At 48.8% G+C, this 26,817-nt stretch overlaps 1 protein-coding gene across 6 annotated transcripts in view; it reads right to left on the bottom strand.

Moving 5' to 3' along the window:
- The window catches only part of nectin1b (nectin cell adhesion molecule 1b), a 370,202-nt gene that overhangs the window by 175,166 nt on the left and 168,219 nt on the right, over nucleotides 1–26,817 (bottom strand). The window contains exon 6 of one of the 6 annotated variants that reach the window (XM_078426916.1): nucleotides 128–206. The exons of 4 other annotated variants lie outside the window; for them this stretch is intronic. In XM_078426916.1, coding sequence (XP_078283042.1) covers nucleotides 184–206 — 23 coding nt within the window. In that variant the 3' untranslated portion in view covers nucleotides 128–183. Of the gene's footprint in view, nucleotides 1–127; nucleotides 207–461; nucleotides 10,444–26,817 lie in introns of those variants that run through there. One more of the 6 variants, XM_078426911.1, reaches the window with a different exon arrangement.

Here is a 26,817-nt window from a genome sequence, read left to right as displayed (position 1 = left end):
CTGTGCATGCGAGAAACGGAGGAAAAAAAATTGTATTCACTTTCTGACACAAATTTTATGAGTGAATTTTATTCCATATCTCAAATGTTTAGGCAGAGATCTGTGAATTCTGTAACAGTGAGTTTCCTTTATGCAGACATCCGTAAAGTGAGGTTCGCCTGCACTGGATGTAGTGATCTTTATTCAGCAGTCAGGTGGCAAGGAGACTGAAAAGAAAAAGGGATATAAAATGCCGGAACAGATTGTGAAGTCTGGATAGCAAGAACAAGGGTCTCGGCCCGAAACGCCACCCATTCCTTCTCTCCAGAGATGCTGCCCGTCCCGCTGGGTTACTCCAGCTTTTCGTCTGAAGTCTGGATAAGTCCTCCTTATACTGGGAACAAAGGTGTCAGAGTCCGGATACGACACTGGATCAAAACCAACAATGGAATGAAAACAGCAGGTCAATTGTATTTTCATTTGGATTTTTATTTTAAAAAAATTTCCCCCTCCCATGTAAGATTTTAAACATTTTCACACAGTTCGGCACATAACAGTAAAGGCAAGATCCACCAATGAACCACCTTCAACCAGAGAATCCGTATAAAGAGAATCAACAGGAAAGAAAGCAGCAAGTAAAACAGATTGCCTCAGCAACATTGTACAAAACAGTTACACAGCACAGTTTACAAAATGGTTTCATCTGCACAATAGTTAACAAGATTCTATGGACATGGCAAATGCAGGACACTTCAAACATAACCATGGCAACCTGCTGGTCTAAACAACCAGCCATGGTTACCTAACCTCGCCCCATCCTAAATGAATTTGTCATGAGGAATTAGGAACGTCATGCTAGTGCACAATGGCAGAGTAAGATGGGCCAAGAGTTCTGGAAGAGAGAGCGTGATAATCTGAGCTTACACACCCGAAAAAAACATTCACCAAAAAAGTGTCCATTTCTCCAAACACAAAATCGAGAGTCGATTGAAATCAGAGTCGACAACGAACAGAACCCAGCTACAGATACTGCTCATTGGGAATTAGGCCGACTTTCAGTCTGGGGAAGGGTCTCGACCCGAAACGTCACCCATTCCTTTTCTCCAGAGATGCTGCCTTACTCAGTTACCCCAGCATTTTGTGATACCATAATGCTGAGTTATGGTATCACAAAATGCTGAGTTACTCCAGCATTTTGTGACACCATAATATTCTTTGCAGGATACAAACAAGGCAATTAGATAAAAAGTAGGAGTAACATAGTCAGTCCCAAGAAACAGCCATTCCCTCTCTCCAGAGATGCTGCCTGCCCCGCTGAGTTAATCCAGCTTCTTGTGTTTATCTTCGGTTTAAACCAGCATCTGTAGTTCTTTCTCGCACTAAGAAACAGCCTGGTGCCTGAATATCAATTTTATTTTACTGGAGGAATGTGTTGGTGAAGAGGATTATCTGCAATTCCTGCTGAGATCCACTTAGAATTTTAAGCACTGTTTACAAATTCTTGTTAAAACATTGCTTTGTGTTGGTCTACAGGTCCACGACCAAGTGTTTTCAAGGACACTTACAGACTTTTTTTTCCTCCCCCTCCCCTCAGTATACTGCTTTCTTTCTCTTTCTAAAGAGCAAATTTGTAAAGACAGTTCTGGTCAGAGAATACTGCTCCTGTTCATGAAAAGCTGCAAATATGGGGGGGCAGGGGGGGGGGTCATTACAGTGAATTAATTTTATTCTGCTCCGAAACTCTGCTCTTCCTAGGGTTGCCAACTTCCTCGCTCCCAAATAAGGGACAAAGGGTGACCCCACCGCCCCGTGTGACCTCACCCAGCCAGCGGCCACGTGCTCCCGCTCCACCAATGGCGGCCGCCAATTCAGGTGCACTCAACAGGCCTCAGTTGGCAGAACAGAACGAGGTCTAGGGATTAGAGGTTATGAAGTTGGGGCAGGCAAGCAGAACACAGGGCCTTGTGGAAAGAAAAATCAGCATTTAAAAATCAAAACCTTGCTGAAAGTGAGAAACTGCACTATGGACACAAAGTGCTGGAGTAACTCAGAGGGTCAGGCAGCATCTGTGGAGAACATGGACAGGTGGCGTTTCACAGAGTGCTGGAGTAACTCAGCGGGTCAGGCAGCATCTGTGGAGAACATGGATAGGTGACGTTTCACAGAGTGCTGGAGTAACTCAGCGGGTCAGGCAGCATCTCTGGAGAACACGGATAGGTGACATCTCGGGTCGGGACCGTTCAGAATCCACAAGATCGCCAAAATGTAACTCAATTGTGGCACTGATTTGTTCTGTACCTTTTCATACCGCCAGTCTCCCTCACCCCTGACTCTCAGTCTGAAGAAGGGTCTCGACCCGAAACGTCACCCATTCCTTCTCTCTCGAGATGCTGCCTGACCCGCTGAGTTACTCCAGCATTTTGTGTCTACTTTCGATTTAAACCAGCGTCTGCAGTTTTTTTCCTACACATGATCTCCTGATTCTTGCACGCAATGCCCCGACCGATGAAGGCAAGCCAAGTATAAGTCTTCTCTACCACTCTATCTACGTGTGCTGCCAATTTCAGGCAGCTATGGCCTGACCATACAAAAATATATCAATCTCAGTTTGGAGAGACCCAAGTGTTTTCCAGCAGATTCAGACTTTTATCGGGGCTGGGGACCCGGGTTCAATCCTGACTACGGGTGCTGTCTGTACGGAGTTGGTACGTTCTCCCCGTGACCATGTGGGTTTCCTCCGGGTGCTCCAGTTTCCCCTCACACTCCAAAAACGTACAGGTTCACAGGTTAATTGGCTTGGTATGAATGTAAATGTCCCTAGTGTGTGTAGGGTAGTGCTAATGTATGGGGATCGCTGGTCAGCGCGGGCTCGGTGGGCTGAAGGGCCTGTTTCAGCACTGTATCTATAAACTAAACAAACCTCCAAAGACGTGTGAGTTTGCAGGTTAATTTGCTTCAGTAAAATTGTAAATTGTGTGTAGAATAGTGCTAGTGTACGGGGTGTTTGCTGGTCGGCACGGACTCGGTGGGCCGAATGGCCTGTTGCCACCCTATATCTCTAAAGTCTAAAGCCCTGCCTGATTTTATTCAGGAACAGCAAAGCCACAATTATATGAACTATCATTCTTGACCTGAGTAAAAGGTCTCTTCATATTGACTTTGTTAATTGTCTTTCTTTCATCTATCGCCTGGTCAGGTTGGCACTCAGTTATCAATAGGCAAGGCGATTCAAGCCTTGTTCAATGTACCTGCTTGCACAACGTCATTCCCGGTATCATTGCAGGGAGTCTCCACTGTGAGATATCCTTCCTGAAGTGCAGTGCTTGAAGTGGAATGTAGTGCTGCAGTGAATCTAAAAAAAGCCCGTGTGAAACTAGCTCATCTACCTTTAGCATTCCACTCACTCCCAGAGAAGAGCAACATTCAATTAGCCTTTCTTGAAAGTTTCTTGTCCTCATTTCCTGACTTTTAATGATTTGTGGACTCCAAAGTCCTTTTGTCCTTCCACAGTCGCTGCTTAACATCCATTTAAAAAGCATCATGATGTAGCTTCCTTGGGTCCAGAGTAGACGACCTCAGACTCCACGCTGAACTGCAAATGCCGTAATTAAATAAATCACGTTCCCGCCACCTTGCCCCACTGGCGAGACTCCAGCGCTCGCCAAGAGTTATTACGCTCACTCAAGCTCACAGGAAATATTCGCCCAGTGTGGAAACTCAAAGCTTCTGAGCCAGTCCTATTCCTTCGCACAGAATGACTCGTGTGTGCCACAAACTGCCCAGCTATGTCCACAGGGACATCTTCACCTGAGATAGGCGGGTAGAAAGTTCCAACTTCCAGAAAGGCCAACAGAGGAACATGAAAAACAGCAAATTGCACAGAGGTGCTGGATCACAGATAATTACAGAGTCATCAAACAATTTGTCTCTCAGTCCCTCAATCTCTCACTCGTCTTTGGCCCCCAGTCACTCTCTCTCTCCCTGATGGCCCACAGTTGCTGTGTGCTCTCTCTCCCCCTTTCTGTTCATCAGGTCATAAGTTATAGGAGCAGAATTAGGACATTCGTCTCATCAAGTCTACGCCGCCATTCAATCATGGCTGATCTATCTTTCTCTCTCAACCCCATTCTTCCACCTTCTCCCCATAACCCCTGACACCCTGTCGACTCCGACCATGCACTCTAGCCCACCCCTCTGTCGCTCTCTCTCTCTCTCTCTCTCTCCACCTCTTCCCTCCCCACCCTCCTTTGGTCCCCAGTCCACACACTCCTTTTCTCTCTCTTTTGGTCCCAAGTCTCACACAGTGATCCTCTTTCTGTTGCTCCCCAGACACACACCCAGACACACACACGAACACACACACATACATACACACACACACACACACACACACACACACACACACGGACACACACACACGGACACGAATAAACACACATGCAAATAAACACACACACACGGACACACACACACACGGACACACACACACAGGCACACACAGACAGACACGAATAAACACACATGCGAACACACACAGACACCCTATTGGTCCCCGTTCAAACAAAAGGAATGCATTAAGGTGAGGGCCAGGAGATAATTGGCTACCGCTCCGACTTAGATGGGCAACGTTTGGGGGCTTGGAGAGTCCAGCAATGCCAGTGCTTCTGATTAATCTCTCCCCGACTTAACGACTCAACGCCCCGCTCCAAAGCAGCCAGTTTCACAGGTTACATGTCTAATCTCCATGTTGCTGCCTCCCTGATATTTAAACCTGTGACATCAGACCTCCTCCCTCACTGACCCCCATCAGCCAGCACAGTATTACCATGATGGTCCAACCACCCGCTAGCCCACAACCAGTGTTGCAGTGCTGATGCTTCAGGTGCCAGAGCGGTCACTGGGGCCAGAGCGGTCACTGGGGCCAGAGCAGTCACTGGGGCCAGAGCAGCCGCTGTTAAATTCCCCGCTGGTTATTTTGACTGTTTTTCCACAGAGGTGTTGGAGCGGTGCTCCGGTGATCTCCGGTGATCTCTGGCAGCACTGCACGCCTGCCCAACTCCAATCCACAGCCGCTTGGCTCTGACGATGGACTGTACACACCTCATGCTTCACACCACCATTCTGCCCAGAGTTAAACCCACACCAATATCCCTGCTAAACGCCACAAAATAAATCTGCTCTGTAAGAATTCCTAAACAGGTAGGTTTAAAATGCCAAAGGTTATTTGAAAAAGGTCCTCGGGGGGGGGGGGGGGGGGGGGGGGGGGGGAATTATTAAAAATTGAGCTGAATGAAAATGAGCAAATGCTTTAGCAACGTCAGAGAGAGTTACAATTTCAACCCACCCTCACCAATGGAACTGCCCAGCCTCTGGGTCTTTCTGAACCTTTTTGCTGTTTTGATTTCAAATGTCAGCATCTGTGGTATTTTGTGCTTTGTTTAACAATGTGGTGCAGTGGCACAAGCCTTTGTAAAAACCCAGCTCTGAAGACTGTTCCAAGAGCCACCTCAACACATCGAACAATCGCCCTTTGTACCAAAAGGAAATATGACCATCCTACCACAACCAGAGAGCACCTCATTGGTGACCCTCGGACTATCCTTGATCGGACTACACTGGCTTTACCTTGCACTAAACGTTATTCCCTTATCATGTATCTATCTATGGAGGTCAATTCACTGGGTAGGCCATTTAGGACTGAGATGAGGACAAACCTTTTCGCCCAGAGAGTTGTGAATCCGTGGAATTCTTTGCCACAGAAGGCAGCGGAGGCCAATTCACTGGATGTTTTCAAGGGAGAGTTAGATTTAGCTCTTTGGGCTAACGAAATCAAGGGATATGGGGAGAAAGCAGGAACGGGGTACTGATTTTGGATGATCATGATGAATGGTAACACTGGCTCGAAGGGCCGAATGGCCGGCTCCTGCACCTGTTTTCTACGTTTCTATACGCTGTAAATGACTTGATTGCAATCGTGTCTTGTCTTTCCGCTGACTGGTTAGCACACAAAAGCTTTTCACTGTTCCCCGGTACACGTGACAATAATCTAAACTGAAGTGAGCGCTAATCACAGTGCCTCAGACTAATGGACCACTCACAGTTATAACAATTATCTTAAGATCTACGAAACCTGTATTGACTACATTTGATTTTCATAGTCTGGTTTCAGTGTCTTTGAACATTGACCACAATGCAGAACGCTAGAACTAGTAGCAGGATTAGGCTGTTTGAGCAGAACCTCCCCTTCAGCTTCATCTTCCGACTTAGCTTCTTAATTTTTCTAATTTTTTGGGATAGAGTCATAGAGTGATACAGTGTAGAAACAGGCCCAACTTGCCCACACCGACCGACATGTCCCAACTACACTAGTCCCACCTGCTTGCGTTTGACCCATATCCCTCTCAACCTGTCCTATATCCTTGTACTTGACTAAATGTTTCTTAAACATTAGGCGGCCGCGGACAGATGTCGATAGTCCTGGCAAGGCTCACGTTTACTCCTCATCCCAGGTGACCAAAAGCCAGACACAAGTTGGGGAATAAACAGTGTGCTCACATTGAGGCTATGCAGGCGATGGATGGCTTGTTTCTTCTCTCAAAATGGATGAGACAGCACCAATCCTATTGCAATCAGTTAGCTTCATGCACATTTACTGACCCTTGTCTTTTGCAGAAGACATTGTTAAACTTACAAATATTACCATGTGCTGGCTTATTAACTCAGTGACAAGGCCAGCACAGCACTGCACAGCTCAGTAATCCATCATGATTTTGATAAGGCTACAGGACTCAAATGTCACAACTCATCTCATAAGTTCATAAGTGATGGGAACAGAATTAGGCCATTCGGCCCATCGTCTACTCCGCCGTTCAATCACGGCTGATCTATCTTTCCCCCCTAGCCCCATTCTCCTGCCTTCCTCCCGTAACCCCCAACACCCTTGTGATTGATCTGACGTGCACCTCCAGCCTCCTCAAGTTTTATGCACGTTCCTCCCAAGGATGAGGGGGGATCTTATAGAAACGGATAAAATGCCTGGACAAGCTAGATGCAGGAAAGATGTTCTCAATGTTGGGCGAGTCCAGAACCAGGGGCCACAGTCTAAGAATAAAGGGGAGGCCATTTAAAACTGAGATGAGAAGAAACGTTTTCAACCAGAGAGTTGTGAATGTGTGGAATTCTCTGCCACAGAGGGCAGTGGAGGCCAATTCACTGGATGAATTTAAAAGAGAGTTAGATAGAGCTCTAGGGGCTAGTGGAATGAAGGGGTATGGGGAGAAGGCAGGCACGGGTTACTGATTGTGGATGATCAGCCACGATCACAATGAATGGCGGTGCTGTCTCAAAGGGCCAAATGGCCTCCTCCTGCACCTATTTTCTATGTTTCTACGATTGACAGCAGTGTAGTCTCACTGCCCCCTAACTCTATGGCACTGCCCTGTGTTTTGGCAGGTGCTTGCTATGCCCCTTGCCCGTACCACTCTCTCATTCAACATCACAAGACCCACTGCCCCTTGTTTTACACGCATTCCCGTTCACAGAAGGCTCAAGGCCAGATGGGAATCTGTTGCTTGGATTTGAGGAGACGTAGTCTTGTAGCCAGGGCAGCACAATGTTACAATTATTATTTACCGATAACATTTCTGCCACTGTGTTTGTAGGCGGTTTTCAAATGTTACTCTTGATGCATTGGCAATTGTGGAACAAAGGGAGAGCTGTGCTGCCTGATAGCATCTTGCTCGGCTGCGATGTTGCTTGTTACTCTGCACAATGCCCCATGTGTTAGTACTGTTAGGGAGGTGCAACGCTGATTACAGCACAAACCCACTGCCCACAATCAGACAAACTGCAGTTATTTACCAAATTAACAGGGGAATGGAGGACCAAAGCTGGAAGGTGTTAAGTCATTGTTTGGTGAGCAGGCTTGGTTGGCATCCTACTGTGCTACAATAGGAACATCTGCAACTGATGGCACTCAATTCTTACACCACACTTGCACCTCATTCAGTCATTACACTTTAACATTTTATATATTTTTTACACCACCTCAGATTGCACTGCAATCTTGCACCATTCTGCGCTTGGCATTGTACTAATCTCTGTATTTATCATCATTGCATGCACACCTAGTGTTGCCAACTATCCCACTCCCAAATACGGGACAAGGCGACGTCACCGCCCCGCGCCCCACGCGACCTCACCCAGCCAGCGGCCACGTGCTCCCGCTCCACCAATGGCGGCCGCCCGGGCCGGGAGGCGGGCTGCTACGCAACCTCCGTTAGGCGAACACACTCGGCCCCGCTCCTCCTCTGTTAGCCTACACTGTCCCGGCTGACAGCGGGACAAGGGTGACTAATACGGGACAAGGGCGGTCCTGTATGGGATAAACCAATTTAGGCCAAAATACAGGATGTCCCGGCTAATACGGGACAGTTGGCAACCCTATGTACACCGATTACTTTACAAACTCCGCATGAATAAGCAACTGCGTTGGTGCTTATGGTAACAGACTAATCCGGATCACTCCTGGATCAGACCTGTGCAGGTCCAGACCGGACAATAAACCTCACGGCAGCTTCTCTTCATTCTGGTCCTGATGGGACCGCCATCGTGCTGAAAGATTGATCTCTCTCTCTCTCCCTTTTTGACTGCCTGACGATTTTCAGCATTTCAATTTCGGACGTTCGTCAGTAAGCAGAAGTTCCCTTCACTTTACTCCAACTCCGTCTGACTAGCATTTGCAAATCCCTCACACTGCGATCCTGTCCACCAGTAACGTCTACCATCGAGGGTCAATTGATTGGGGCCCGCAAGGAAAGAGGTAAAGAAATTTGTTTTGCAAAACATTAGGGCTTAAGTTACATCAAACCAGACTAGAGATGGACATGGCGAAGCACTACGAGAAATCTGACATGATGGAAGTAGTCTGAAATATACATTATAGTACAGAGCTGACGTTAGGCAAAATGGAGCACATCAAACACTTTGTTAAAGAGAATTTTGAAACATGCATCCAGAGACTCAACGATTGAACCTCGATCTTTTAAAATGCTGCCGAGGTTTGTCAGGGTTCGTGAGAGGAAGCGTTTCCTTGCACCATAGAAGCTCCACAAAAGGGACACAATGTTCAGATGTGACGCAAGACAAACTCACATGCAGGAACGTCGGATCTGCAACCACAACTTCATTCGGGAGAGGAATGAAATCTACTTTTTCTTGCAGGCAAATTCATTTTGCTTCAAAGCAATTAAAAAATAAAAAATAAATGTTTTAACAAGTCTGTGACCCTAAAAACAAAACATTTACAAGTCACTTAAGGTGCCCAACAGGACTGTGTATGGTGTTAAGAGTTATGTGCGATTTAAAGAAATTTGGGCCTTTGAGACTGGTATCAGCTAACTGCCATCAGAAGCTGCCAGCCGGAGGATTAGTGAGCTTCAGTTTTCCCCACATCCTCTCCATTTAATGGAGTTTTAAAAGTCGCTAATTGCATGCCATCATCAGTTGGTCACCAAGCTAAACCAACCATTGACTGGCAGACGCCAGCGAGTTATTAGTCATGTCCAGTCCCGGTTAGTGGTTATAAATTAATGGCTAAGATAATGACGGTCAAGGTAATGCAGCCACAGAAGTGGCCGCCCAAGTTTCCAGTGTTTAGCACAAGTTATCTGTTGAGTTTAGTGGTGCAGCATCAGCTTTCTCAGCAAGTCCAGCTGGCAGAGAGTGGGCCTCTCCCCGTGAGTGCTGTACAAACCAGTCATGTTTATCAAATAATTGTCTTTAGCACTTTTTTTTAGTTGTTGTTGTTGTTGTCGTCGTTGTTGAATGAAATGTGAAAAATAAACCGCATTGTAATCGTTAAGAGCTTAGCTGTTGCAGAGTTCTTTACAGGGGACCACCTGGGCCAGAGTTTGGACACTCTGCCGTTGGCCCGCACCACAGCTCCGCCACTCTAGACATACCACTCTTTCTTTGAGATGATGGAGCCGTCGTTCTGCGAGACCATGTCTTCCGTCAGGTCGGGCGGATACTGGAAGCTCGGTGTCCGTTCCTCCAGCTCGTCGCTCTCGTCCACCGTGAAGTATGGGCGCTTGGAGTCCGTGTCGAAGTCGGCGCCGTCTCGGGCGACCTTCCTCTCGCTCTCGTAACTTACGTTCATGGAGGAGAGCTTCTTGTCCTCATCAGACTCCGGGTAGGGGCGCTGCTGGGGCCCCGGCGGCAGCATGCCTGCCTTACCGTAGCCGTTGCCAAAGACGTGCTTCTTGGTGTTGTAGTCCCCCTTGAAGGTCCGCTGCCGCCTGCGCACGACGACGAAGGCCACGATGACGGCGACCAAGAGGAGGAGCGCGGCTCCGCCCGCAATGGCTCCGATCATCAGCGTGTTGTGGCCGCTCTTGCCATCGTCTCCACCCTCGGTCACTATGCCTCTGGCCTCTTTGTTGTATGGTAGGATTTGAGGGGATTCTGGGTAGGAAAAGACAGATGGAGGGGACAGGGTCAGTCCCGTGGTTTGAAAGATGCCATGACAAGGGAGGAGGGGGGGGGGGGGGGGAGGGAGGGGGGGGGGAGGCAGAGGGAAGGCGACAAAGATGGTGATATCAACAGTCTACACTGTCCTCCTGACAACATTAAGGCTATGACTGCTCTCGCTCCGCCACTGGCCGCCACATCTCCACCCGCGGCCAGCACACGGTTACCACCCAGGTCAAACGCCGGGAGGCAACGGGCAAAACCGCGGGGAGATCTACTGCGTTGGGCGGAGTGGAGCCGGAATATTTCTTTCACCGTCAATGTTGGCTGTCCTACTGAGATTACACAAATGTTGTTCCTGCTCGGTTTGTACACCATTCCTCAACAATGCCCCGAATGTGAACACCCCCAGTCTTGATGTGGTTTGTCCATGGGTAGTCACACGCACACGCGCACAAACACGCGCACAAACACGCAGATGCACACGCACACAAACACGCACACAAACACGCACACGCACAGAAACACGCACACACACACACGTGTCAAAAGATGGATGAAGGGGTAGGTTTTGAATGGCATTGGTGGGAGGGGGTAGGAGGCAACACTGGAGTGAAACAAGGAACGACAGATGCTGGTTTACCAAGCAAAGACACAAAACGTTGGAGTCACTCAGCGGGTCAGGCAGTATCTCTGAAAAACATGGATAGGTGACGTTTCCGGTCTGAAGAAAGGTCCCGACCCGAAACGCCACCTATCCTTGTTCTCCAAGGATGCTGCCTGACCCGCTGAGTTACTCCAGCACTTTGTGTCTTTGTCTGGAGTGTATGCTCCTGGCCGCTGAGAGTAACGAGTTAAGAGTGTTTATTATTGTCACATGTCCGAAAAAAAACAATGACATTCTTATTTTGTTGCTGTGATAGAGTGGGTAACTCCAGGAGCGATCACGAGGCCTCAGTTAACAGAACACAACGAGGTTTAGGGATGAGAGGTCATGAAGTTGGGGCAGGCAAGCAGAACACAGGGCCTTGTGGAAAGAGAATTGAGCAGTTAAAAACGAAGCCCTTGCTGAAAGATAGAAACTGTACGATGGACACAGAGTGCTGGAGTAACTCAGCGGGTCAGGCAGCATCTGTGGAGAACATGGATAGGTGACGTTTCACAGAGTGCTGGAGTAACTCAGAGGGTCAGGCAGCATCTGTGGAGAACATGGATAGGTGACGTTTCACAGAGTGCTGGAGTAACTCAGCGGGTCAGGCAGCATCTCTGGAGAACATGGATAGGTGACGTTTCACAGAGTGCTGGAGTAACTCAGCGGGTCAGGCAGCATCTCTGGAGAACATGGATAGGTGACGTTTCACAGAGTGCTGGAGTAACTCAGCGGGTCAGGCAGCATCTCTGGAGAACATGGATAGGTGACGTCTCGGATCGGGACCGTTCAGAATCCACAAGATCGCCAAAAAGTAACTCAATTGTGGCACTGATTTGTTCTGTACCTTTTCATATCTCTAGTCTCCCTCACCCCTGACTCTCAGTCTGAAGAAGGGTCTCGACCCGAAACGTCACCTATTCTTTTTCCCCCGAGAGATGCTGCCCGACCCGCTGAGTTACTCCACCATTTTGTGTCTATCTTCGGTGGGAACCAGCGTCTGCAGTTCCTTCCTACACAGAATCCGCAAGTCTTGGTGTTGATGAAACATGTCGCCAGAACCCTCACAGCTCGGCCAGCAGTTCTGATAGATGACCGCTGTGCTGCCCCTCCCTGCAGATAAACCCCCCCTCCAGCAGCACCCATGCCTCCAGCTGTCAAAGGCCCAAGTTCCAGAATTCCCTCCTTCAACCTCTCCACCTTCTGAGAAGATTTCCTTAAAACACCTTCTTGAGATTTGCACAAACATCTCCTGATTTACTCAACCTTATTGAAGACACCAAGAGCTGGTGTAACTCAGCGGGTCGGGCAGCATCTCTGGAGAAAAGGAATAGGTGACTTTTTGGGGTCGAGACCCTTTTTGAAAACCTGACCCTGAAGTCTGAAGAAGGGTCTCCTCCCGAAACATCACCCACTCCTTTTCTCCAGAGATGCTGCCTGAACCGCTGAGTTTTACTCTGGCATTTTTTGTCTAGCTTCGGTGTAAACCAGCATCTGCAGTTCCTTCTTACATATTGAAACGTTTAACTTGGGTGTCCACATTTGTTTGATATCACTCCCTGGGCTTGGGGATCTTTTGCTACATCACAAAAGCCCCCGCGCCCTCCCCATGCTACCAAAGAGGCCCGCTCCAAAATCTGTTCCTAATCCACACGTCCAGCAGAGCAGAGAGAAGCCAAACACAGCTGGGGGAAAACCCGGCGAAATTCACAGTAAAATGGAATTTCTTCCCATGTGCTTTGGCAGGCAAGATAAAATTAACCCAGGTTAAAGAAGGGGACAGGCATGGGGGAAGGTGAAGATACTACCCACTCTTTCCCGGATTATTCCTAATTTTGGGCTGAGCTCCTCAAAACCAGGAAACATCTGGACAAAATGGACAAGGGGGAGCACGCTGCAATCGGTGGAACTGTGAAGATCCAGGAGGACAAGAATGAGAGAGATTGGTAAAGAAAGATGCAACAGGAGGAGGAGACGTGTTTGAAAGTGGAGTCTCGATGCGTGGAGTTCACCCCCCTGAACGAGGACGGAAGCAAAATAACTGACTGCCCTGAAAAGAGATCGATAAGGAGGGTGAAAAGATTGGAAGGCTGGTGGTGTGGGCCGACTGAATTGTCAGGTTGCAGAGAACTGAGAGGAATAGATCGGGTAGATGCACAGAGTCTTTTACTCAGAGAAGGAAAATCGAGGACCAGAGGACATAGGTTCTAGGTGAAAAGGGGAAAAGATTTAATAGGAATCCGAGGGGTAACTTTTTCAACCAGAGGGTGGTGGGTGCATGGAATGAGCTGCCAGAGGAGGTAGTTGAGGCTGGGACTATCCCATCGTTTAAGAAACAGTTAGACAGGTACATGGATAGGACAGGCTTGGACTGCCCTCCCCTGACATCAGTCTGAAGAAGGGTCTCGACCCGAAACGTCACCCATTCCTTCTCTCCTGAGATGCTGCCTGATCTGCTGAGTTATGTAGGTTAATTGACTGGGTAAATGTAAAAATTGTCCCTGGTGTGTGTAGGATAGTGTTAATGTGCGGGGATCGCTGGGCAGTGCGGACCCGGTGGGCCGAAGGGCCTGTTTCCGCGCTGTATCTCTAAATCTAAAAAAAAATCTTACTCCAGCATTTTGTGTCTACCTTCGATTTTAACCAGCATCTGCAGCTTTTTATCCTCCAGCCTTTCACTGCACCTCGGTATACGTGACAACTGAAGGAAACCCAACCCTTCCAATTGCCTCTCGGAGCGATGGCGGAACTCGATATGAAATAGTCCCTTAGTTATCAGAGCCAACCATCCTCCTGCAGCCTTTCCCCTAGTTGGCCCAGAACTGGGTGCGTGGAGCCTGACTGCCTGTCAATGGAAACCTGATCCACTGTCTCGCAAACACAGTTTACAGGGCAAAGTCTCAGCTGCCGTGCAGCCCCTGGCTGGTCTCAGAGTGCCGAGTCCTCCCGAGGGTGGGAAAAGCCACTGCTTTCTTGCTGAACATTTGTTCTTACGTTACTGCACGAGTGGTAAGGCAGATAAAAGCTGCGAATCGTGGTGTAGCAGACACACAGGGCGCAGCAGCAGGTTTAGGGCGGTCACGGTGGCACAGTGGTAGAGCAGCTGCCTGACAGCCAATGCAACGCCGGAGACCCGGGTTCAATCCCGACTACGGGCACTGTCTGTAAGTTCTCCCCAAGACCCACGTGGGTTTCCTCCGAGATCTTCGGTTTCCTCCCACACTCCAGAGATGTACAGGTATGTAGGTTAATTGGCTTGGTAAATGTTTAAAAAAATTGTCCCTAGTGGGTGTAGGATAGTGCCGGGATCGCTGGTCGGCGCGGTCCCGGTGGGCCAAAAGGGCCTGTTTCCGCACTGTATCTCTAAACTTTACATGACGGGGAAGGCCTGTGGGAAACTACAGTAAAGTGGCCACCCCTGCCCCAGTGTGGCGACCTGCACTCGTTCATTAGCCGCTGACTGAAGAACAGATAACCCTGAGTACCACAGTCACAATCTAACAGGCTGCCGGCAGGCATTTGCAAGCAATGCACATTGCAAGGGTGGAGGAGAAGCCAGGTGCAGTGCCCCATGCAGTCACTGCAGGCCTGACAGTTACCTGCTCCCGCATGTAGAGTTGCACTACATTCAGTCTGAAGAAGGGTCTCGACCCGAAACGTCACCCATTCCTTCTCTCCTGAGATGCTGCCTGACCCGCTGAGTTAGTCCAGCATTTTGTGTCTCCCTTAGAATCTCACTGCACTCCACTGCATTTCCCGCTTCACCATGCGATGAGTTGCATCTCCTTCTAACTCGTGTGTAAGAAGGCACTGCAGACTTTGGTTTAAAGCAAAGACAGACACCAAACGCTGGAGTAACTCCATGGGTTAGACAGCGTCTCTGGAGAAAAGGAATGGGTGACATTTCGGGTCAGATCTCAACCCAAAACGTCACCCATTTCTTCTCTCCAGAGATGCTGCCTGACCCGCTGAGTTACTCTGGCTTTCTCTGTCTATCCTCCTAACACTCGCTTTGATGTGCCAGCCAATGCAACGCCATCCGTGAGTCATGGCGCCAGGCGGAAGAGGGCCCTGCCCGAGCCGGCTGCCTGCCCCTTTTCCTGGGTTACGTCCGCGCCCTGGCGGTGTTACTAGAGAGGGACTATGGAATTAAAAGTACTATTAGCAAATTTGCAGATGATACAAAGCTGGGTGGCAGTGTGAACTGTGAGAAAGATGCTATGAGGTTGCAGGGTGACTTGGACAGGTTGTGTGAGTGGGCGGATGCATGGCAAATGCAGTTTAATGTGGATAAGTGTGAGGTTATCCACTTTGGTGGTAAGAATATGAAGGAAAAGGGGAAAAGGGGACATACAACGAGATCTGGGTGTCCTAGTGCATCAGTCACTGAAAGGAAGCATGCAGGTACAGCAGGCAGTGAAGAAAGCCAATGGAATGTTGGCCTTCATAACAAGAGGTGTTGAGTATAGGAGCAAAGAGGTCCTTCTGCAGTTGTACAGGGCCCTAGTGAGACCGCACCTGGAGTACTGTGTGCAGTTTTGGTCTCCAAATTTGAGGAAGGATATTCTTGCTATTGAGGGCGTGCAGCGTAGGTTTACTAGGTTAATTCCCGGAATGGCGGGACTGTCGTATGTTATCATATCATATCATATATATACAGCCGGAAACAGGCCTTTTCGGCCCACCAAGTCCGTGCAGCCCAGCGATCCCTGTACATTAACACTATCCTACACCCACTAGGGACAATTTTTTTTTTTACATTTACCCAGCCAATTAACCTACATACCTAATGTTGAAAGACTGGAGCGGCTAGGCTTGTCTACACTGGAATTTAGAAGGATGAGAGGGGATCTTATCGAAACGAATAAGATTATTAAGGGGTTGGACACCTTAGAGGCAGGAAACATGTTCCCAATGTTGAAGGAGTCCAGAACTAGGGGCCACAGTTTAAGAATAAGGGGTAGGCCATTTAGAACGGAGATGAGGAAAACCTTTTTCAGTCAACGAGTTGTAAATCTGTGGATTTCTCTGCCTCAGAAGGCAGTGGAGGCCAATTCTCTGGATGCTTTCAAGAGAGAGTTAGATAGAGCTCTTAAGGATAGCGGAGTCAGGGGGTATGGGGAGAAGGCAGGGACGGGGTACTGATTGAGAATGAACAGCTGTGTAGGGAGATAATAGTTGAGTCTAGTTTATTGACCCCCACGGTCCCAGATGTCCCCCAGGGTGCCCGTGGACAGCGCGTAGTCCCTCTCTAGTGACCCCCAGTCGCGTACATGACTGCACATGATTATAATCGGGCCGTCCGCAGTGTGCAGATACAGGATAAAGGTAATACGTTTAGTGCAAGATAATATCCAGTAAAGTCCGATTAAAGATAGTCCGAAGGTCTCCAACGAGGTAGATAGTAGCCCCGGACTACTCTCTTGGAAAGAAAACTGCAGATGCTGGTTAAAATCAAAGGTCGACATAAGATAGTGGAGTAACTCAGCGGGTCAGGCAGCATCTCTGGAGAGAAGGAATGGGTGATGTTTCGGGTCGAGACCCATCTTCAGCACTACTCTCTAGTCGTTGGTAGGACGGCTCAATTGCCTGATAAGGTCATAAGTGACAAGAATAGAATTAGGCCATTCGGCCCATCAGGTCTACTCCGCCATTCAATCATGGGTGATCTACCCCTCCCTCCTAACCCCATTCTCCTGCCTTCTGACACCCGGACTAATCAAGAATGACAGCTGTTAATAGAGAAGTTTGAAAACCCAGGGCTAAGAAATAGGTTTTTGAGGTGAAGGGGAGGACAAGTGAGACTGCAGATGTCAGAATGTGGAACAAAAGCAGGAGCTCAGCGGGTCAGAGCAACATCTGTGGAGGCAAAAGGAGTCAACATTACAGCTGAAGACCTTGCATCAGGATGAAGAGGGAGGTGGCAAAATGGCCCATACACAGCAGTGCCTACCAATGGGTGGGGCAGACGCTGGTGGGTGCTGAGTGGAACCTAATGAGAGGGGATATTGGGCAGAGGAATAGATCGGATGGATGCACAGACTCTCTTGCCCAGGCGAGGGGAAGAGAGAACCAGAGGACGTAGGTTTAAGGTGAAGGGGGAGATACTTTATAGGAACCTAAGGAGTAGCGATTTCATACAAAGGGTGGTGGGTGGATGGAACGAGCTGCCGGACGAAGTGATTGAGTCAGGGACCATCGCAATGTGTTAGAAGCAATCAGACAGGTGCATGGATAGGACAGGTTTGGAGGGATATGAGCCAAACACAGGCAGGTGGGACCAGTGTAGATGGGGCACGTTGGCCGGTGTGGGCAAGTTGGGCCGAAGGGCCTGTTTCCACGCTGGTTGACTACATGACGGGAGGCTGGTGGGACGTGGGCAGAGGAATGGAGCGCGGAGACAGCAAAGGAGCGAAGGGCATTTGAGGTGGAGCGGAGACACAGGCACACGGTGTTGCAAAGGCGCCAGTAGATGTGTGCAGATGTACAAGAGGTCGGAATGAGATCAAATGCAATGCCAACATAGAAACATAGAAAATAGGTGCAGGAGTAGGCCATTTGGCCCTTCGAGCCTGCACCGCCATTCAATATGATCATGGCTGATCATCCAGCTCAGTATCCTGTACCTGCCTTCTCTCCATACCCCCTGATCACTTTAGCCACAAGGGCCACATCTAACTCCCTCTTAAATATAGCCAATGAACTGGCCTCAACTACCTTCTGTGGCAGAGAATTCCACAGACTCACCACTCTCTGTGTGAAGGATGTGCCAAGGATGCTGACAGTTTAATTGAACCTCAAGCAGCGAGCAGCTTTTTCCGAGATTTGATTATTTCACACAGACAGGGTGAGTGAGGCTGGTATCGCCGGAACATCAGGCTCAGATGCAGCAACACGAGTGGGCCGCTGCATCATTAATCTGCCTTCAAACGCGCAGAGCTGATTTCAAAGTGCTGGAGCACTCACAGGGAGCAGCCAGGGCACACAGCTACAAAGGCTTGCCAAGCCCCATTACACTTTCACACGGAAAGACGAAAGAAAAGGAATTTGTGACAAATGCACTGTACAAAACACTCAGACCTCACAACCTTTATGCTTCACACTAGTCAAAGCATCTTCGAAATGAACGCTCGCTGCTGAGACAGCATTAATTGGAAGGACAGTTTGAAGAAGGGTCTCGACCCGAAACATCACCCATTCCTTCTCTCCAGGGATGCTGCCTGACCCGCTGAGTTACTCTAGCACTTTGTGATACCTTCGATTTGTACCAGCATCTGCAGCTATATTTTCCTACACAATTGGAAGGCAGAGTTTCATAAACAGAACCTGCGTAGTCAGGGACTCCCTGACCTTGTGCAGCACAATGGTGAGATGATTAAAAATGTCACAACATTAAAATTAAAATGAGTGGAATTCGCAGCCATGGAAGGCAGTGGAGGCCAAGTCAGTGGATATTTTCAAGGCAGAGATAGATAGATTCTTGATCAGTACGGGTGTCAGAGGTTATGGGGAGAAGGGAGGAGAATGGGGTTAGGAGGGAGAGATAGATCAGCCATGATTGAATGGCGGGGTTGACTTGATGGGCCGAATGGCCTAATTCTACCATCACGATCTTATGATCCAATTGATCAAGACATCTGCCTTTCAGTCCCGTGAAGAGATAGACTGAGATGAGCACAGATTGTTTGTTTGTTTGTGGGTCTGTTTGGTGGTGTCAGTGTAAAGGTGACAGAGTCGCTGAGTTTGTCCTGGGGAACAAGTCCATTGTCATGTGTACCGAGGTACAGCGAAAAGCTTTTGTTGCGTGCTAACCACTCGGTGGAAAGACAATACACGATTACAATCGAGCCATTCACGGCAGGCAGATACATGATAAAGGGAGTAACGGGAATATATAGAAGAGCATAGTTACAGTAAGAAATGGTGCTGCAGGAGTAGAGGGTTAAAAGAGTGGGGCGATTGTAATGGGTGACGTATAAAATTATAAAAGCACTGGACAAGCTAGATGCAGGAAAAATGTTCCCAATGTTGGGGGAGTCCAGAACCAGGGGCCACACAGTCTAAGAATAAAGGGGAGGCCATTTAAAACTGAGGCGAGAAAAATATTTTTCACCCAGAGAGTTGCGAATTTGTGGAATTCTCTGCCACAGAGGGCAGTGGAGGCCGATTCACTGGATGAATTTAAAAGAGAGTTAGATAAAGCTCTAGGGGCTAGTGGAATCAAGGGATACGGGGAGAAGGCAGGCACGGGTTACTGATTGTGGACGATCAGCCATGATCACAATGAATGGCGGTGCTGGCTCGAAGGGCCAAATGGCCTCCTCCTGCACCTGTTTTCTATGTTTCGTGGTGATTGCAAATCCAGTTCTGTGACCGGCACATACAGGGTCGCCTGGGCCGGGCGCCATCTTGGAGGTTGGGAGCCGGGCGCCATCTTGCAGGTTGGGCGCCGGGCGCCATCTTGGAGGTACTACTCAAAGGTCCTGCTGTTCTAAAGTATACAATTACACACGGAGAGATGGCGGGCAGGAAAGTCCACACTGCGGTGACTGAAGGCACTCCTGAAGATAGAGCCCGATAAATCAATGGGAAGTGAAGGGAAAGTGCAGACACATGGTCAAAGCCTTGCAGTGACTCACGCAAATAAAAGCCTGCTAATCACAGAGTGCTTAAAATTCCCAATAAAATTAATGACTGCAGATCTGGTACATTAGACAGTAATAGAATTATTATAACTCAGGCAAGTGGCCTGCACTATCCTTTGCATGATGAGCACAATTATGGATTCCAATATATTCAAGATTGCTTTGTAATCTGAATTAACAAAGCTTCCCTGTTGTCATAAAACAAACTGCGAAAGTAGCAAAGGAGATGGATTTTTACCAGAAGCGATATATATTATGGCCGGAAAATAAACAATGTTTTTAGAGGGCAGAAGTAACGATGCAGACAGAAGTTCAGAGATGGAAACAAGGAGCCTGGGTCAATGGATAGAGTGGGTGTGGAGATGATGTTTCCACTAGGAACGTTTGGAGCCAGAAGGCACAGCCTCAGAATAAAGCAATGCTCCTTTAGGAAGCAGATGAGGGGGAATCTATATCGTCAGAGGGTGGCGAATCTGTGGAACTCTTTGCCACAGAGGGCTGTGGAGGCCAAGTCAATGGATATTTTTAAGGCAGAGGTAGATAGATTTTTGATTAGTACGGGTGTCAGGGGTTACGGGGAGAAGGCAGGAGAATGGGGTTAGGAGGGAGAGATAGATCAGCCATGATTGAATGGCGTAGACTTGATGGGCCGAATGGCCTAATTCTATTCCTATCACATGACCTTATGGGTGGGATAGAGAAACAGGTCAGTTCAGACCTCTGTGGCAATGTGAACGATTCATTCGGAATATGGAGCGATGGGAATGTCTGCCTTTGATGTGCCAAACGCAGCTGGAAAAATGTCTTGCCCATCCATAATTAAAGCAGAACACAGTTGAAATAAGTACCTTAAGTATACTTAGAATTGAAATGTTGTAAATGGATACCATGTTACATATTCCCATGTTACATATTCTTGACTTGTGGGCAGCCTGTACACATGAGCCAGTGTTTGGGAGATAGTGGACACATAATGTTGGAGTAACCCTGCGGGTCAGGCAGCATGTCTGGAGAAAAGGAATAGGTGATGTTTAGTGCCGGGACCAATCTTTAGACTAGGAGCCAGGGGAAACAGCCCCTTTGCCCAAACTTGCCCTCACCAACCAACATGTCCCATCTACACTAGGTTTACTAGGTTAATTCCCGGAATGGCGGGACTGTCATATGTTGAAAGACTGGAGCGACTAGGCTTGTCCACACTGGAATTTAGAAGGATGAGAGGGGATCTTATCGAAACGTATAAGATTATTAAGGGGTTGGACACGTTAGAGGCAGGAAACATGTTCCCAATGTTGGGGGGAGTCCAGAACCAGGGACCACAGTTTAAGAATAAGGGGTAGGCCATTTAGAACGGAGATGAGGATTTTTTTTTTCAGTCAGAGAGTTGTAAATCTGTGGAATTCTCTGCCTCAGAAGGCAGTGGAGGCCAATTCTCTGAATGCATTCAAGAGAGAGCTAGATAAAGCTCTTAAGGATAGCGGAGTCAGGGGGTATGGGAAGAAGGCAGGAACGGGGTACTGATTGAGAATGGTCAGCCATGATCACATTGAATGGTGGTGCTGGCTTGAAGGGCTGAATGGCCAACTCCTGCACCTATTGTCTATTGTCTACACTAGACCCACCTGCCTGCGTTTGGCCCATTTCCCTCTAAACCTGCCCTATACACGTATCTGCCTAAAGGCTTCTTAAATGTTGGGATAGTCCCAGCCTCAACTACCTCCTCTGGCAGCTCGTTTCGTACACCCACCACCCTTTGAAAAAGCTACCCCTCAGATTCCTATAAAATATCTCTTCCCTTCACCTTGAACCTATGCCCTCGTCCTCAATTCCCCTCCTGTGGGCAAGAGACTGTGGGTCTACCCGATCTATTGGAAACAGGCCCTTCGGCTCAACTTGCCCTCACCAACCAACATGCCCCATCTACACTAGACCCACCTGCCTGCGTTTGGCCAACATCCCTCCAAACTTGTCTAAATGCTTCTTAAATGTTTCTGTACCTTGTGGTCATCACTTCCAAAGAGTCCACCAGGGACTGTACTGGAAGTATCCTAGACCCACTGGGTATGGAGTTCTCGTCTATAGACCCACACCGGGCAAGCACGGCACCGTCAATCCACTGCTCTGGCAATCACCGTCGACCCTCTTTGTCACATGGAATACGCTTTCAAATTCTTGACTTACATGGAACAAATAGGGTCGAATAGACCCGAAACGTCACCCATTCCTTCTCTCCAGAGATGCTGCCTGTCCCGCTGAGTTGCTCCAACTTCTTGTGTCTATCTCTGGTTTAAACCAGCATCTGCAGTTCCTTGGTAGACACAAAATGCTGGAGTAACTCAGCGGGTCAGGCAGCATCTCTGGAGAGAAGGGATGGGTGACGTTTCGGGTCGAGACCCTTCTTCAGACTGTCAGGCGAGGGGTCGGGTATGTCTATACTTCTGTGGTTCCTTCCTACACTATTAGGGTCTTGCTTCTCAAACCCCAAAATAATCTCCCGTGAACATTTTGTGCTTGTGTATAATATTGCTTCCTGAGAGTTAATAGTCTACAAATTCATGGCCTGCAAAAGTTAGATTAGGTCTTTCATAAATCGTGTTCAGAAATGGAAGAGATTAGTCAATGTCCAGCTCCCCACACATGGCATTGATTCATTCCATTAACTACCGAGAATGCAATTTACACAGAGCCGTCTGCTGGCAGATTATGCTTCATAAGTAACTTGCCCTACAGTGGATGTAATTGAGCTCTCAAATCGAGAGGGATTCAACAGGGTAACTTTACAAACCTTTCCCTGTGGTCCAGAAATCTAGAAGAAGGTGGCAAAGTCCTAAAGGTTAGATGTGGAGGGGGGAACTGCAGATGCTGGTTTAAACCGAAGGCAGGAACAAAATGCTGGAGTAACTCAGCGGGTCAGGCAGCATCTCTGGAGAAAAGGAATAGGGTGGTGTTTAGGGTCGAGACCCTTCTTCAGACTGAGAGTCAGGGGAAAGGGTAACTAGAGGACACAGGTTTGAGGCGAGGGAGAAAAGATTTCAATCAGAACCTGAGGGGTAACATTTGAACATAAAGGCTGGTGGGTGTATGGAACGAGCTGTTGGAGGCAGTAGTTGAGGCAGGGAACTATCGCAAAGTTTAAGAAACATTTAGACAGATAGGACAGGTTTAGAGGGATATGGGCCAAACGCAGGCAGGTGGGACATGTTGGTCGATGTGGGCAAGTTGGGCTGAAGGGCCTGTTTCCACGTAGTGTTCCTACAGCAGATTTTTTTTGGCTTCAAATATTCCTTGATAACTGCACCCCGGACAACACGTTCCAAAATTCCCGCACAGAATGCTCCTCAAACCGGTGCAGGAATCTCGGCGCGATGGTAATCCACGCCTGGATGAACTTCCTGAATTGCGTGCAATGACCTGGAGTCGTTCGTCAGCACGCTTCACTCCAGGGAGAAAGAAATCGATTTTCAATTCCATAACGCGGTAACAAAACCTACTGCTGTATGGAATTTAATTTCGCGGCAGTGGAGCGCGTGCATGCGGAGAAGCCGAGGCAGTCAACCGTCGCAAGTGCTGAAGCGTGCAAGGGGAGCGAGGAGAAACCGTGAGAGCGAGGTGGGGAGGGGCGGGATATCTGGGCTAACTAGAATGGGACTCGGGCAGGTCAGCATAGCGATAGACTTGCTGCCTCACAACGCCAGGGACCCGGGTTCGATCCCGACTACGGGTGCTGTCTGTACGTTCTCCCCGTGTCCCGCGTGGGTTTTCTCCAGGATCTCCGGTTTCCTCCCACACTCCAAAGACGTGCAGGGTTTTAGGTTAATTGGCTTGGTATGAATGTAAAATTGTCCCTTGCGGAGACTATTTAATGTGCGTGGATCGCTGGGCGGCGCGGACTCGGTGGGCCGAAGGGCCTGTTTCCGCGCTGTATCTCTAAACTAAACACAATCACTTATAGGGAGCGTGATGGGTCTACGGAGCAGGTACGTTAAGGTACAACTGGGGAACCAGAGCAGTGGATCCAGAGTTGGATTGCCAGTGGGGCCAGCGAGAATCTTTCCTAAACGTTTATTCAGAGATTTTTGAAGAATTTCCGTACTCTCAAGAGAGGGAAAGAAGCATATTAAGTTGAGTTTATTGTCACATGTACTGAGGTACAGCGAAAAGCTTGCGTGCTAACCAGTGAGTGGAAGGACAATACGTGATCAATGTTGAGACAACAACAGCCAGGTATATGATAAAAAGAATAACGTTTTGTACAAGATTGAGCAGACTGGGGTTGTTTTCCCTGGAGCAGAGAAGGCTGAGAGGGGACATGATCGAGGTGTACAAGATCATGAGGGGCATAGATAAGGTAGATGGTGGGGAACTTCTTCCACTGGTGGAAGGTTCAACAACGAGGGGACATAGATACAGGGTATGGGGAGGGAGGTTTCGGGGGGATGTGAGAAAGAACTTTTTCACCCAGAGGGTGGTTGGAGTCTGGAACTCACTGCCTGGGGTGGTGGTGGAGGCGGGAACACTCACAACATTTAAGAGGCATTTGGATGGGCACTTGAAATGCTACAACATTCAGGGCTACGGTCCAAATGCGGGAAAATGGGATTAAAATTAGACTGTGTTTGGTAACGGGCGGCACGGACACGATGGGCCGAAGGGCCTCTTTCTGTGCTGTAGGACTCTATGACTCTAAGATAAAGTCCAGTAAAGTCTGATTAAAGTCCGAGGGTCTCTAATAGATAGATAGAATAGGTAGCTGGTAGCTCAGGATCGCTCTCTAGTTATTGGTAGTGTAAGAACTCTCGTCGAAGAGAGGAGGAGATCAGTCTAAAGAAGGGTCTCGACCCGAAACGTCACCCATTCCTTCTCTCCTGAGATGCTGCCTGACCCGCTGAGTTACTCCAGCATTTTGTGAATAAATACCTTCTAGTTATTGTTAGGCCGGTTCAGTTGCCTGATAACAGCTGGGAAGAAACTGTCCCTGAATCGGGAGGTGTGCGTTTTCATACTTCTGTACCTCTTGCCTGATGGGAGAGGGGAGAAGAGGGAGTGGTCCTTGATTATGCTGCTGGCCTTGCCGAGGCAGCGTGAGGTGTAGACACCGTTAACCCGGGCTTAGCAACGACTTTGAATGGGTTCACATATTCAAGCACATTTAGTTCTCAAACCAGGAAAATGGAAAGTGAATTCATTCCCATTTCTCTCAATTGTAAAGTGAATTCTGGGGCCATACCTTGTTTGAGCTTTACTGTTATTCCAGCACTGTTGCAATAGCAGAGATTGTCAGTTCCATTCTACAGTAAAAGCACTAGATGTGAAGATTTATGTTGTGACTATAAACCCTGGGCACACGGTCTTTATCAGGCTCAGAGATTCAACCTCTTTTCTGAGAGGTTTATCTGAAGAATGATTTTGGAAGATAAACACAAAATGTTGGAGTGTATAAAATCATGAGGGGAATAGATCGGGCAGACGCTCAGAGTCTCTTGCCCAGAGTAAGGGAATCAAGGACCAGAGGACATAGGTTCAAGGTGAAGGAGAAAGATTTAATAGGAATCTGAGGGGTAACTTTTTCACACAAAGGGTGGTGGGTGTATGGAACAAGCTGCCAGAGGAGGTAGTTGAGGTTGGGACTATCCCAACGTTTAAGACACAATTAGACAGGTACATGGATAGGACAGGTTTGGAGGGATATGGACCAAGTGCGGACAGGTTGGACTAGCGTAGCTGGGACATGTTGGCCAGTATGGACAAGTTGTGCCGAAGGGCCTGTTTCCACACTGTATCACTCTATGACTCTAACTCAGCGGGACAGGCAGCATCTCTGGAAAGAAGGAAAGGGTGACGTTTTGGGTCGAGACCCTTCTTCAGACTAGTCAGGGGAAAGGGAGACAAGAGATACGGACAGTGATGTAGGGAGAGATAGAACAAATGAATGAAAGATATACAAACAAAATAACGATGATAAAGGAAACGGGGGCCATTGTTCGCTGTGTGCTGGGTGAGAATGGAACATGGAGTAACTTGGGTGGGGGAGGGATGGGGAGAGAGGGATTGCAGGGGTTACTTGAAGTGAGAGAAATTAATATATCATATTAATATAAATATGAGATGCTGTTCCTCATATAAACTTGGAACATTGCAAGCCCACTCTGAGGTGAATGGTGACAGTATAAATGTATACACCAGTTGACCCGTCCCAGGCACACTGCATGCAGACGGGTAATGACAGGGGGGGGGGGGGGGAAGGGGGGGAGGGTGGGAGGTGTTCGTGGGGGGGAGGGTGGGAGGTGTTCGTGGGGGGGAGGGTGGGAGGTGTTCGTGGGGGGGAGGGTGGGAGGTGTTCGTGGGGGGGAGGGTGGGAGGTGTTCGTGGGGGGGAGGGTGGGAGGTGTTCGTGGGGGGGAGGGTGGGAGGTGTTCGTGGGGGAAGGGTGGGAGGTGTTCGTGGGGGGAGGTGGGAGGTGTTCGTGGGGGGGAGGGTGGGAGGTGTTCGTGGGGGGGAGGGTGGGAGGTGTTCGTGGGGGGAGGGTGGGAGGTGTTTGTGGGGGAGGGTGGGAGGTGTTTGTGGGGGAGGGTGGGAGGTGTTCGTGGGGGGGAGGGTGGGAGGTGTTCGTGGGGGAAGGGTGGGAGGTGTTCGTGGGGGAAGGGTGGGAGGTGTTCGTGGGGTGGAGGGTGGGAGGTGTTCGTGGGGGGGAGGGTGGGAGGTGTTCGTGGGGGGAGGGTGGGAGGTGTTCGTGGGGGGGAGGGTGGGAGGTGTTCGTGGGGGAAGGGTGGGAGGTGTTCGTGGGGGGAGGTGGGAGGTGTTCGTGGGGGGAAGATGGGGGGGAGGATGAAGCAAATGTAAAAATCTAGATCCCGCAAAGGTGACCATTAGATTCGTCAAGCCTATTATTTATTTCCGATAACTTTCTCAGTCCCGAAATCCATCTAATTGACCCGTTTATATTGCTTTTGCCATCGCTCTAGACTTTAAAGTAATTGAGACAATGCCAATATATCCAGAATAGGCTGTTTGTTTAGTTTGTAGTTAGAGGTACAGTGTGGAATCAGATGCTTCGGCCCACCGAGTCCGTGCCAAC

The sequence above is a fragment of the Rhinoraja longicauda genome, chromosome 32 (genome assembly GCF_053455715.1).
Source record: "Rhinoraja longicauda isolate Sanriku21f chromosome 32, sRhiLon1.1, whole genome shotgun sequence".
NCBI classification, from domain to species: domain Eukaryota; kingdom Metazoa; phylum Chordata; class Chondrichthyes; order Rajiformes; family Arhynchobatidae; genus Rhinoraja; species Rhinoraja longicauda.
The sequence above is the reverse complement of the archived record's forward strand: the minus strand, read 5'-3'. Positions and strand labels throughout refer to the sequence as shown.